The 13,241-nt window shown below is 64.4% G+C and overlaps 1 protein-coding gene across 1 annotated transcript in view; it reads right to left on the bottom strand.

Moving 5' to 3' along the window:
- SEMA4B (semaphorin 4B) overlaps nucleotides 1-12,922 on the bottom strand; it is a 43,145-nt gene extending 30,223 nt beyond the window's left edge. Inside the window, exons 1-2 of the mRNA XM_084641783.1 lie at nucleotides 12,788-12,922; nucleotides 4,256-4,495 (exon numbers count right to left, since the gene is read on the bottom strand). Of these exons, the coding sequence (XP_084497909.1) occupies nucleotides 4,256-4,358 (103 nt within the window). The 5' untranslated portion in view covers nucleotides 4,359-4,495; nucleotides 12,788-12,922. The remainder of the gene's footprint in view (nucleotides 1-4,255; nucleotides 4,496-12,787) is intronic.
- Between the last annotated feature and the right edge of the window lie 319 nt (nucleotides 12,923-13,241).

Here is a 13,241-nt window from a genome sequence, read left to right as displayed (position 1 = left end):
TTCCAGGCAAACCTGCTGGAGGTGAATGAGAGCAACTCGCCCTGCCCTGCCCCGCCCGCACACTCCAGTGGGTTGCGCTCAGGATGGACCCTCTTCCCTGCTGTCATGGTGGACAGGGCAGGCCCCTGCTCTTCTGGGGTGAGGGGCCAGGCTGCCCCCTCTCAGGGCAGGAGCCTGCAGGGGCCAGGCTCTGTGCTATCCATCTGAGCAGCCTCCCCACACCCACAGACTGGAGTGGAGCTGTACAGAGACAGGGCCCATAAACCAGTGTGGGCATGTGAGGCCGGGATGGGTCCACCTGGGGCAGGGATTGGAGGCAGGGCTGAGCCCAGCACAAGCCAGAGAACTGACCTGGCACATCACAGGCAGGATGGGGCATACACAGAGCTCTAGCTGTCCCACCCAGCACCACAGGCCCAATCCTGATCACGGCATCTCAATGCTACCATGTACAACAGACACTGCACCTGCCCCTGAGCACCAAGCCCCAGATAGCACATGGCCAGTAAGAACTTGCTGCATTCACCCTGCCAGAGCAAATGGCGTCCAGTCTGAGCTGCCAGCGAGGACCCATGGGGAGCGCCCCCCACCAGCACCTCCCCAGGGCAGCGCTGGGCCGAGCAGTCCCCTGCGAGCACCCATGGGTTGCTGGTCTGGTCGCAGCAGAGCGGGAGGGAAACCAAGATGGCAGGCTGGGGCGTTACTGGGAACAGACTCCTGCCAAAGGCTGCAGAGTCTGACCCCGCTGGGTGGCAGGGAGCCATCCCCATGCACGTGGGTCCCTGCAGTGCTCTCCCTGCAGCAGGTCCCCAGTGCCTCGCTCTGGCTGCTCACCCGCCCCCATCACCACAGCCCTGAGCACCCTGCGATCGGTAACGGTTCCACTGTCACACGTCCTGCTGGGGTGGGCAGGGCTGTTATCCCTGCAGTACCAGGACCGATCTCAGAGCACAGATTGAAACCCAGGCTGCCCAAGCCCTAGGCTGGTCCCTGATCACTGGGCAAACAGGCTTCCTGTGCTCCGACCTCACCCAGCAGCTGGGAGCAGGGCAGGGCACTGGCCCCTCCCCAACTCCAGCAGGGCTGAGCTCTGCCAGGGCCCCCAGCACGAACCACGCAGGGTCCCGAGAGATCAGCACATAGGACAGACCACCAGGCTGCTCCCCCTAGCCCTGGCAGGCCAATTCCAGGGCAGACACACCACAGCGCAGCCTGAGAGCAGGGGCATGATATACAGAGGACGGACGTGCCAGAGCCTTGCCCATGGGACGGGATCCCTGTGCAACACCCTGGCCCAGCAAACTAATGGCCTGCCCTGGCAAGGACGCACTAGGGAGGAGCCTCTGCTCCCAGCAACAAGGCAGGATGGGACCCAGCGGAGCGGAAAGCAAACCCCTTCCCTCCCCAGCGACCTGCTTTCTCATTTGCAGGGAAGTGCCAGCACCTCCCCTCCCCCACCATTCCAGGACCCAGTTCAAAGCTACCCTCTCTATTCACCCCTCCCTGGACCCGCTCCAGCCAAACACACAGATCCTGCCTTTCCCCCACCCCAGCTTCTCCAGCCTGGCCTGGGGGCTTTCAGGCAGCCCCCCCATGCTGGGTGCAGAAGCCTGCTCTGCAGCATCTGCTACCTGGAACCCCCTCGCTGGGGACAGTTCTGCCTCTTCGCCCGCCTGACAGGGGAGCTCCCCCGGCTCTGACTGCCTGCGAGCGGCTCTCTCCTTGCTTCCCCCTTCCTTCGCTGTGTCCATCACTTACACCCACTGCCTGGCCCTACTGCACGGGCCAGCATGTACCGTGGGCCTGCCCAGGCTGCACCCCCTCTGCTGGCACGCTGCCACGCAGGAACCATTCGGAGGCATGCTCTGGCTTGTGGGGTAGGCAGGGCACTGGTGTTTTGCAGCCTCAGCACCTAGCAGAGGTGTCACAAGGCATTTCAACACCAGGGAGAACGTAGGCTGCAGGATTGCACCACGGAGTTGCAGAACAGAGCACCATCCCACTGGCCCCTGGGGGAGGTCACAGGGACGCTGGCAAGTGCTACACACATCACCGTGGCTCTGGCCCCAGCACACGCAGCCCTGTGGGGGGACAAGCAGGCCCTTCACAAGCCCAGGCCCCCTCCGCTCTCTCAGGTTCTCCCCAGCCTGGCTGGGGAAGCTGGGCTAGTCACTGTCCCTGGGTGGCCCTGGGTTCCCAGCCCGACAGAGAGTTCAGCGCCGGTGAAAGGTGCTTTCTAAGATCAGCAACAAACGCCAGACAGGACAATCCTATCCAGCTAAGGAGTGGGGGTCAACCCGCCGACATCTGGGCCCAAACTACACAGAGGAGTCCCTGAAGGCCCCCTCACGGGGGAAGTTCAAATACGTCACTGTGCAGCCACCCAGCCCCCAAGCCCAGCCCCTTAGTCCTCCAGCTGACCTACCCCAACCACCTCACCTCCTAATTCCTCCCTCTCTGGAGCACCAACAGGGGCTCAGCCCTGTACTCCTCAGGGCAATGTCAGAGCCCGGACACCTCCCTCCCTGTGGGGAACTGTGCAGGGAAGACATCCCCTGAGACTCCGCTCAGTCCCACACTGAGGGAAGAGTCCCCATGCTCAGCTCAGAGCCAAGTGCAGGGCAGGTTAGAACGTCCCAGAGAATTGTACGTCCTGGAGCAACAGTCGCAGTCCACAGAGAACTCTCAAGCTGCAGGCCCAGCCCAGGGTAGCAGGGTGAGGAGGGATCCCCCCTGACAGCATCACCTCCCCATGTGCAACAGGTACTGGCCACAGGGGGAGGCAGGACCCAGGCAAGCGGGATCAGTGGTCAGGTCTGTCTCTACAGTGTATAACTTTCCTGCTGTGGCCAATGAAGGCTGGCGGGGTGAGCTGGGCCCCGGGAATCGGCCACCAGCAGGACACATGGGCTGCAACCCTGCAGCTCCCACAACCCAGCCCAGAGAATGGGGCCAGCCAGTGTGCACAGGCCCTAACCAAGCTGTTCCCTGCCCTCACATCCCCTGCCCCTGGAGCCAGTGGAGGGGCCTAGAAGCAGCAGTCAGGAGCCACTCCCAAAAGCTGCTGTAACCCAGGCCCACGCAAGGGAGCCAGTGAGGTGGGTGCGATTGGCATGATGCTCTGTATGCTGCCACCGGGGCAGGGGCAGATCCCTCAGCAGGCGCCCGTCTCCTGTGCTGAGCCTCCCAGGGACACTCCGCCAGCCGGGCGGGACGAGGGCCCGAAGGGCACCGCTGGTAGCACAGGGCTAACGGGTAGAGCGGACAGCCACGAAAGCAGCCTCAGCCCAATCCCACTGCCAGCCCAGCCACTCCAGAGGAGCCAGGCCTAGGGCCCTGGGCCAGACCAGACTCGTACATCACACACCACAGGGTGGGGAAGGCGTTTCTCTGATCTCCCTGGCTCCCACGTTCCCACCACTGGGAGCAATTCCACACAAATCCCCATGTCCCAGCCCAGCCCTGCCCATCCTCCTTCCCAGTGCTCTGGGCCTGGGCCACACGGTGCAGTCAATGGGGTCTTTGAGGCCAGAGACAGCCCTCCCCCCCCACACACCTGGAGCTCCCAGCTCTGCTCATTCAGGCCTCAGCTGCAGGCAGGCAGCAGGTCCCATCCCGCTGCCCTGACTGGCACAGCACGACACGGCCGGGCAGCAGCCTCCGGCGTGGAAGTGAGCGTACGCCTACCCAGGCTCCAGAGCCCAGACCCAGGAGTCCCGGCTCCCAGTCCTGGTTCTCCTACTGGCTCCCTGGGGGAGCTCTGGGGAGTCCCTGCCCACCTCTGGGCTTCTGCTTCCCCTCCACTGCCGGGGGAAACACGTCCCTGGGGCCAGACGTTTGCGAAGTGCCTGCGGATGGAAGGCGCTATGGAGAGGCATCATTCATGCAAACGCGCACATCTGTGACAACACGTGGGCAGCGCTGCCTGCATGTGCGGCAGCTGGTGCGAAAGTCTCTGCCCTTGGCGAGCCCACAAAGCACCGGCTAGGGGGGCGTGCATGGTCCTGCCCTCCTGCCTGCTGATGGGCATGGGACACACGGCGGGGGCCTGTCGGCTGTGATCTCTGCCCCGGCCCAGGCGCCTTTAGTGCCCCAAGAAACCTCCTATGGGGCTCCCCCCCGCTCCGGTCCTCCTCCCTCCTGCCGGCCCCACACGACCCACAGCTCCAGCGGGTTCTCCTGCCAGCGGCGCCGGGCGAGCTCCCAGCAGGAGACACCGGCCGGGCCGGGCTCCGGGGCCGCCCCCCGCACTCACCGTAGTGCAGGCTGACCCGCGGCACCGTCTCCTCGGAGGCCGAGAGCAGCAGCAGGGCCCAGAGCGCCGGGGCCAGCAGGGAGAGCGAGAGGCCGAGCCCCATGGCGGGCGGGCGGGCTCCGCTCCCGGGCAGCGCAGCGCAGCCAGCAGCGGGCGGCTCCGGCTCCGGCTCCGGCTCCGTCCGTCGGCTGCAAAACTTTCCGCCGCCCGCCGTGGCGGGGCCTCCTGCGGCAGCCAGACCTAGGGGCAGAGAGCGCTCAGCGTGGGCGGCCCGCCCCATAGAGCCCTGCCCGCTCCCCGGAACCCCGCCCCACGGCCCGCCCCATAGAGCCCAGCCCCCCTGCCCGCTCCCCGGAACCTCGCCCCATGGCCAGCCCCCCTGCAAGCCCGCCCCACGGCCCGCCCCATAGAGCCCAGCCCCCTGCCCGCTCCCCGGAACCCCGCCCCATGGCCAGCCCCCCTACAACCCCGCCCCACGGCCCGCCCCATAGAGCCCAGCCCCCCTGCCCGCTCCCCGGAACCCCGCCCCATGGCCAGCCCCCCTACAACCCCGCCCCACGGCCCGCCCCATAGAGCCCAGCCCCCTGCCCGCTCCCCGGAACCCCGCCCCACGGCCAGCCACCCTGCAACCCCGCCCCACGGCCCGCCCCATAGAGCCCAGCCCCCCTGCCCGCTCCACGGCCCCCACTGCCCCCCGAAGGCAGCCAGACCTAGGGGGAGAGAGTGCTCAGCGTGGGCGGCCCCACGGCACGGCCGGCCCCCCGTGGATCCCCCGCCCCATGGCCACCCCCCACGGGCAGCCAGACCTAGGAAGGGACAGTATTGGCCGGCCCCCCCCGTGCCAGCACCCCTCCCGTGTCAATTCTCGCGCCCCCTGCGACAGCACCCCCCGCCTGCCCCCCCTCCCCCCACTGTGTCTGTGCGAGCACCCCCTGCTGCCCCCCACCAGCGCCAACACCCCCAGGACCCCTTGCCCCCACTGTGGGAGCACCGCTGCCCCCGGCATCAGTACCCATCCCTGACAGCACCCGTACCCCCCACGCCCTGCCCCACAGCACCCTCCCATTGCACGGCAGCATCGTCACCTTCCCACACAGCCAGCCACCGCCGCAGCGGCCATGCTCCCAGCACCCCCAGCAGCATGGGCACCCGGCCACCCAGGCCACGACGAGCTGCGGGGCTGCCCTTCCTGTAGCCCTGCCACGGCTCCGCTCTGCTCACGGGGTGACCGAGGCTGGGCCGACCCGACCTAGACCTACATACCCCATTCTGTCCCCCTGCACCCCGCCGTGCTACCCCCCATAGCCCCGCCACCACCCACCTCCCCCACTGCGCCAAGGCTGCCCCCTGTGTGCTCATGCCTGCTGCAGTCACAGCCCTCTGGCTCGGCCCCTCCACCCCCCAGAGCATGCAGCTCCCTGCCCCGGGGCCACGCGCTCACCAGAAAGCAATCCCTTGCTAGTGCCTTTCCAGGCATACAGGAGCCCCAGGGGACTTCTCACCACTAAAAGGAGGGGGCCAGGACTGTGAGCAGTTTGGGGCTGGGCCCATCTCCCCCGCTGTGAGTGTGCAGCGCCTGGCACACAGAGCTGCAGCCTAGGCCTGCTGCAATACAGAGAATAAACAGCCAGGGCAGGGGGCCGCCCAGGCAGCACTGGGCTCCGCTCTGTGAGCCCAGCTGGGAACTCAACATGTTTCTCTGTATGTACTGCCCGGCCAGCTGCCTCCCAAGATGGGCTTCCATCTGCTCCTGCCTGTGCAGGGGGCAGGACACATGGGCACAGCTGAGTCCCCATCCCTGGTGCAGCTGAGTGAAGGCTTGCCCTAGATTCCTACGCCTGCCTTGAGGAGGGGTGACAGTGCGCTACGGGTCGCACGCTCACGGATGGCTCATGCCACCGCTCACCCCTGCCCTGTGCAGGTCGCCCCTGGGCTGTGCTGGGGCTGAGGAGTGCAGCTGGTGCAGGGCCCTGCTGGAATGACTCCCATACACACAGGGCTCAGGGCCAGGAGGAGCCTGGCAGCATGCCCAGGACTGGCAGGCACAGTGTGGGACCAAAACATCCTTTCAGCGCCCGGCTGCAAACAAGCTCCAGCTGGTTCCCCTGGCAATAGGCCCCTTTGCTCCGTAAATCCATTGGCACCTGGAGCCCAGGTGCTTGGCTCGACCAGCCTGTCTCTCCCACCTATGCTCCTGGTTATTGCTCTGCCTCTGGGGCAGGGCCGGGCTGGGCCTGAACAACAACCAATTCCTGGCCAAGACACTAGTTTACTTTCAGTTCAGCCAATGCCAGCCAAGACTGTAGCAGCGTGAGCTTCCCCCAAGCAGTGCCCTGTCAGCACCAGCTGGGACCCAGTGCTGTGAGCTTCCCCCAGCAGTGCCCTGTCAGCACCAGCTGGGACCCCAGTGCTGTGAGCTTCCCTCAAGCAGTGCACTGTCAGCACCAGCTGGGACCCCAGTGCTGTGAGTGCCCCCTAAGCAGTGCCCTGTCGGTGCCAGGTAGGACCCCAGCAGGGTGACCTCTCTTCCTCTCTAATACCATTGCTAACACCAGAGCCTTCTTGAACTATAGAACTTTATTCTATTGACTGAATTTAAAAATGATTTTGGGCAGCTGGGAGAGTGAGAGGAAACCATGCCCCAGAGCCAGGGCCTAGACACCATGGGGATGGGCACCTGGAAGATTCAGAACCCACCGGCCACCTGGTATGTTTGGAGAGCTGCTGTTCACCTGCTGCCTGCTCTTCACACAAGGGCCCAAGGAACTGGCCACACTGGCCAGTGTCCGAAGCTATGCAAGTCACCACAGGATGAGCTTGGCGCCTGCAGCCCTTCACGCTCCAGCACCGCAGGGAGGTAACTGCTTCCAGGGAGGCTGCTGCTGCTACAGAGATCCCCTGAGAACTGCCTCCTCCCTAAGAGCAGCCTTGTGCCCCGGCGAGAGCCAAGCTGCCTGGGAATGCCTCATCCTTAGCTGTACAAATACTAGGTAGAAGTGGTGAAGTGAGCTGGCCTCTGTAGGCAGCCCTGGTGAGGCTGTAATTGGGACTAGGTGTCGCTGCACTTCAAGCAGGTGGGAAAAATGCTGGAGAGAATTCAAAGGAGGGCCACAAAGCTGATCCAAAAAGAAAAGGAGGACTTGTGGCACCTTAGAGACTAACCAATTTATTTGAGCATAAGCTTTCGTGAGCTACATGCATCCGATGAAGTGAGCTGTAGCTCACGAAAGCTTATACTCAAATACATTGGTTAGTCTCTAAGGTGCCACAAGTACTCCTTTTCTTTTTGCGAATACAGACTAACTGGAAGCTGATCCAGGGGCTGGAAAAGAAGCCTTGTGGCTTAAGAAGCTTACCCAAGAGAAGGCTGGGAAGTGCCTGGATCCATGTCTCGAGCAGATCTGAGAAGCATCAGAGTCTGTATCTACCTGGGGAACAAATCTTTAATAACGGGCTCCAGTCTAGCAGAGAAAGATCTAACATGAGCCAATGGCTGGAAGTTGAAACTAGACAAATTCAGAATGGAAATAAAGCATAAATTTTCAATGGTCCGAGTAATTAGCTACTTGGACAATTTACTGTGGTCAAGATGGATTCTCCCTCATGGAGCAGTTTAAATCAGGATTCTAACAGCTCTGCTCCAGGAATTATTTGGGGAAGTTCTCTGGCCTTTGATACAGACTGAATGATCCGTCACAGAGGCCTTGGCCCCATGGCCTGCCTGCCCAGCGTGTTCACAGCCCATCGGGGGGAGGATGGGCTCGGCCTGCCCTCACTGAGCCTTCCCCAGCAGTGCCAATGATCCCACACCAAGTGCGGATGGAGAAGAGAAGCCTGCCATACCCTCCCTGCACATGGGCAGGTTTCTTCCTCTTCCAGGATGGGCCCAGGAACTCCTGCCCTGCAGACGCTTTCTTGCCCTTGTGGCTAAGGGAGTCCAGAGCGCCACTGAAAGGTGCCAACCAGGCCCCCTGTGTCGGCCTGGCACTGCGGCCCCAGCCCCCCGGGAACAGCGAAGTCCTGCACTGGCCTGTTCCAATGGGACGAGCTCCCAGCAGGGCCCACATGGACGGGATCCTTCACAGCCCCACTCGGGCGCAGCTCCGGGACAGCCCCATGGCACGACCGCCACGACCCAACCTCTGTGGCGCCTGCTTTGTCCCGGAGCGCCCTGGCTTTGAGCCCAGCTCGGTCCCTCCCTAGGCAGGAGATGGATGCTGTCAGGGCCAGAGCCTGGACATTGGGCCCCTCAGGCAGGACAGGGGAAGGGATGCTTGTGGTGCCTGATCTGCCCTCACCACTGTCACTGTGCCATGAGCCAGCTGCCCAGCCCTGCTGCCATTTCACCTCCCTGGCTCCAGACATTGGGGGCTGGGACTCACGGGCCCAGAAGGTGCTGGAGCTCAGCGGGGGAGGGGAGGGGAATGTGCAGGGGCCCTTTGGAGAACCACCCGGATTCCTCTGGAGGTTACCATGGCAACAAGTTAGTAATGACAGTGACATTTTGCCATGGCAACATGAGTGAGAGAAGTGCCCCTATTTGTGGTTGCCAAGAATTCCCGGGCTCAGGCTGGTGCAAGGATCCCAGGCCCCAGCCCCGTGGGGTGAGGAGCTGAGGCCAGAGGAGAGTGAAAGGCAGAGGAAAGACCGAGGGGGGAGTACCGTTCTGTCCTTTCCTGCAGCTCCTGCCTCAGTTCTGGGCCCTCGCTCTCCCGGGTCACCTGCTTTGTTTACCAAATAGCTACTTCTCTTCCTTCCCGAGCTCTGTGCTCCTAGGGGACTGGCTGCTCAGTCCCTCCCTGCCCCACCTTACGGGCCCTTAGCCCACTGAAACACTGCAAGGGGGAGGGTGCTGCCTCACCAGCATCATAGCGGGCCCTGGTTCCGCAGGGACCGACTCCCCTGCAGCGGGGGCATGGGCCCCATCGCAGAGTTGAGGGGTGCTGCAAAGGGAGGGGCTGGTGTGGTGGGGGTCCAGCTCCGAGCATGAGGCTGGAGTGAGGTCCAACCCCCAGGAGCCCGCGCAGCCCCTGGAGACGCCAGGGCAGGACCCTGACCCTGGCACCGAGGGGATTTCACCCTCAGCAACTCGGACCCGCCCCCCATTGTCACCCTCGGCTGCTGTTGGTTTTTCCCCTCCCTTGATGGCATCATTATTAGAGAGAGCGAGAGCAGCCAGTCAGGAGGGAGCACCCTCGGCCATGGGACCTGGGGACTGTGACATCACCACGCGCTGCTGTGGGAGTGGGTGTGACATCACAGACACGGGTGTGCCTGGCCACTGCGGCCTGTTCAGCTGGAAGCCACAGGCTTCCCCATGCCCTCTGACCCCTCCCCAATGGGCCTCTCCTGGGGCTGGGGGGGTCTAGTCTGAAAGCAGGAAGAGGGGTGCTAAGGGTTGGCAGGAGAGGGAGCCAATAGGAAGTGGGGGAGGGTGGTGACAGGACGCGACAGGGGCCTGGGGTTGAGGGGGGAGGGAGCAGGGGGTTGCCTGCCCCTTCCCTCCCAGGCTAGCTGCAGATCCTGTTCCTCCAGCCGAGGTCTGGGCACCGTGATGGGCAGCACCGTGTGTGGGAGGGGAGGGGATGTACCACGTGCACTCCAGTAACAATCTCACCCGAGCGGGTGCAGAGGCCTACCCCCGTAAGAGCTTGCTGCAGACTGCCAGGAGCAGCCCCCCACCTCAAACTTGCTCCCTCTGAGTCGGGTCTGGTCCCAGCTGCTGGCAGCCAGAGGCCTGCCTACCACAAGCTCCCATTTATCTCCTCCCCTGTGGGCGTGGGGGGGGAAGGGGGCAGCAGAAGCAAGGGTTCCTGGCACAGATGCAGCATGCATGGCACAGGCCAGGCATTCACACACATGTGCAAGGCCACATGTTCCTGGTCAGTCTCACACACCCAGGCAGCGTAGGTAATGGCTTGTGGGCGTGCGAGCTCACAGCTACACTGCCCACCCTGTGTGCAGCTTCCCCATCCTGTGGGGTTGGGGGGAGGAAGGGTTTGGCACATGTGCACACCCCGGGGACCCAGACACCCGTGTGCAGAGATGACATGCACGCACACAGACACACACGCACTCAGAGCTCGATGTTCAGCATGAGGAGTGCTTGATCTGAACAATTAAATGAGCTGCCCTGGTGGAAAAGGACTTAACGGTGAAGGAGGAGAGGGAAAGGGAGGGGAGACCAGCCTCTGCTGCTTTCCAGCCCTCAGCCCCTTGTCAGTCTGGGGCCCAGGAGGGATTTCCAGGCAGCTGGGTAAGAGGAGAGGAAACGCACTCTGAACCAGGCCCCGCAGGGGCTCTTGTGTTTAGATGGGCAGGGCTGGCGATGGCTGGACGCTGGGGCATTGCTCTCTCGCCAGGCTCAGGGCACCGCATGGGATACACTCGCGTCCACTCGTAAACAGCAGCTGCTGCTCTGGGGAGAGGCTAACATGGTAGCTGCACGTTGGAAGGGAGCCTGTTGGGAACATCACCCCACATACCCCCAATACTGGCCTCCAGGCAGCACCTGTCTCCACCCACCGAAACAAATAAACAGAAACCACTCTGGGGTTACACACGGAGCCCACCCCACGGGACCGTCCAGCCCAGCCACGTCCTGCCCTTGTTTTGGCGGGTGTAGCCTCCCGCTCGCTGGTTTCCCCAACACCCATCAGCTGCTCAGAGCAGGCCCCTTGCCCGTGGTGCTCACCATGTCCACTCAAGGCCCTGCACTGGCTCCCTGTGACACAAAGGATGGGTCGCGATTCTGTGTCAGCAACTCTTCTCAGGCTTGACACACTCACTACACCTCATGCTGTCATGCCCTGTATCTAACCGGTGCCATGTACAAACTGGTAACGCGCAGGTCCTGACAACCACTGTGTGTATGCCCAGGGCTCCCCCTGCGCCAGCTGGGGCTTGCGGCACCCCCCATTCAAACGCTCTCTCCAGGACAAGGGAAGAGGGGATCAGGCCGCTGGGCCCTGGTACAGATGTGTGGGGAGGGGGGTGCTCTGCACCGACACACGGGTATCTGGAATCAGTCCCCCCCCTTTCCTCTCTGGCTGTCTCCATGGTTACCATCAGGTGAGTGCTGGGGGGTAGTCCCAGGATTTCCCTGGGATCCAGACAGACAGACTGACACACCCACCACAGGCCCCACTGCAGAGCCACAAGCTGCACAGAGAACACAGGGCAGGGGAACGCTTCCAGGCCCTCAGCCTCACAGTCAGAGGTACAGATATACCCCCCAGAGCTCCCCCAGCCCCCTGCACGCACCGCCCCCTGCACGCACCGCCTCCACGTCCACACCAGCCCCCTGCACACCCAGCCCCGGACAGCCCCCTGCACGCACAGCCCCACACCTACACCAGCCCCCTGCACACCCAGCCCCCTGCACACCCAGCCCCACACCTACACCAGCCCCCTGCACACCCAGCCCCCTGCACACCCAGCCCCACACCTACACCAGCCCCACACACACAGCCCCCTGCACACACAGCCCCACACCTACACCAGCCCCACACCCAGCCCCACACCTTCACCAGCCCCACACAGAGCCCCACACCTACACCAGCCCCCCACACCCAGCCCCACACCTTCACCAGCCCCACACCCAGCCCCACACCTTCACCAGCCCCACACAGAGCCCCACACCTACACCAGCCCCACACACCCAGCCCCACACCTACACCAGCCCCCTGCACACCCAGCCCCCTGCACACCCAGCCCCACACCTACACCAGCCCCACACAGAGCCCCCTGCACACACAGCCCCACACCTACACCAGCCCCACACATACAGTGACTGCACACCCCCATCCACACCAGCCCCACACCCAGCCCCCTGCACACACAGCCCCACACCTACACCAGCCCCACACACACAGCCCCACACCTACACCAGCCCCACACCCAGCCCCACACCTTCACCAGCCCCACACAGAGCCCCACACCTACACCAGCCCCACACACCCAGCCCCACACCTACACCAGCCCCACACATACAGTGACTGCACACCCCCATCCACACCAGCCCCACACCCAGCCCCCTGCACACCCAGCCCCACACCTACACCAGCCCCACACAGAGCCCCCTGCACACACAGCCCCACACCTACACCAGCCCCACACCCAGCCCCCTGCACACACAGCCCCACACCTACACCAGCCCCACACAGAGCCCCCTGCACACACAGCCCCACACCTACACCAGCCCCACACCCAGCCCCCTGCACACACAGCCCCACACCTACACCAGCCCCACACACAGCCCCCTGCACACACAGCCCCACACCTACACCAGCCCCACACACAGCCCCCTGCACACACAGCGCCCCCCATACAGCCGCTGCACACATAGACCCCACATCCACAGCAGCCCCCCCACAGCCACCAGCCCCACACATACAGTGACTGCACACCCCCATCCACACCAGCCCCACACACATCCCCCGGCACAGACAGCCCCCCCCATACAGCCGCTGCACACAGCCCCACATTCACACCAGCCCCCTGCACAGACAGCCCCCCCACCCGGGTCCTCACCAGCTCGGACGCCTCCGGCCCCGCTGCCCGGGCGGGAATGTCCCCGGTGGGAGCCCCCGGCTCGGCTCGGCTCGGCTCGGCTCCGCGCCGCCTCCTGCCCGGCGGGGCGGGGTCTGCGCGGCCCCCAGCCCGAGAGCGAGGGGCGGCCGGGCTCGCCGCAGACCCCGCCCGGGCTCGCCAGCCCCCCGCACCTCGGCAGCTGGGGCCAGGCTGGGCCCCGCCCCGTGCTCAGGGGCTCGCCGGGCCGGGCCGGGCCGGGGCGAGGCGGGGGTCACCCGCAGGGCTCCGTCCCAAGCCCCTGCTCTGGGCAGCCCCAGAAAAGCTGGGAGAGAAGGCGGGAGGGCGCCCTGGAGCGCTGCCCCGGGAGCCCTGGGGACAGGAGCGGGCAGAGCCGGACTGGAGTGGGCCAGTGTCCCCTGGGGCGGATTCTCCATCCCGGCCTGGGCCTGGGGGC

This window comes from Lepidochelys olivacea (assembly GCF_965140295.1).
Source record: "Lepidochelys olivacea isolate rLepOli2 genome assembly, chromosome: 10".
Lineage (NCBI taxonomy): Eukaryota > Metazoa > Chordata > Testudines > Cheloniidae > Lepidochelys > Lepidochelys olivacea.
Note: the sequence above shows the minus strand (reverse complement) of the source record. Positions and strands in the feature narration are given on the sequence as shown.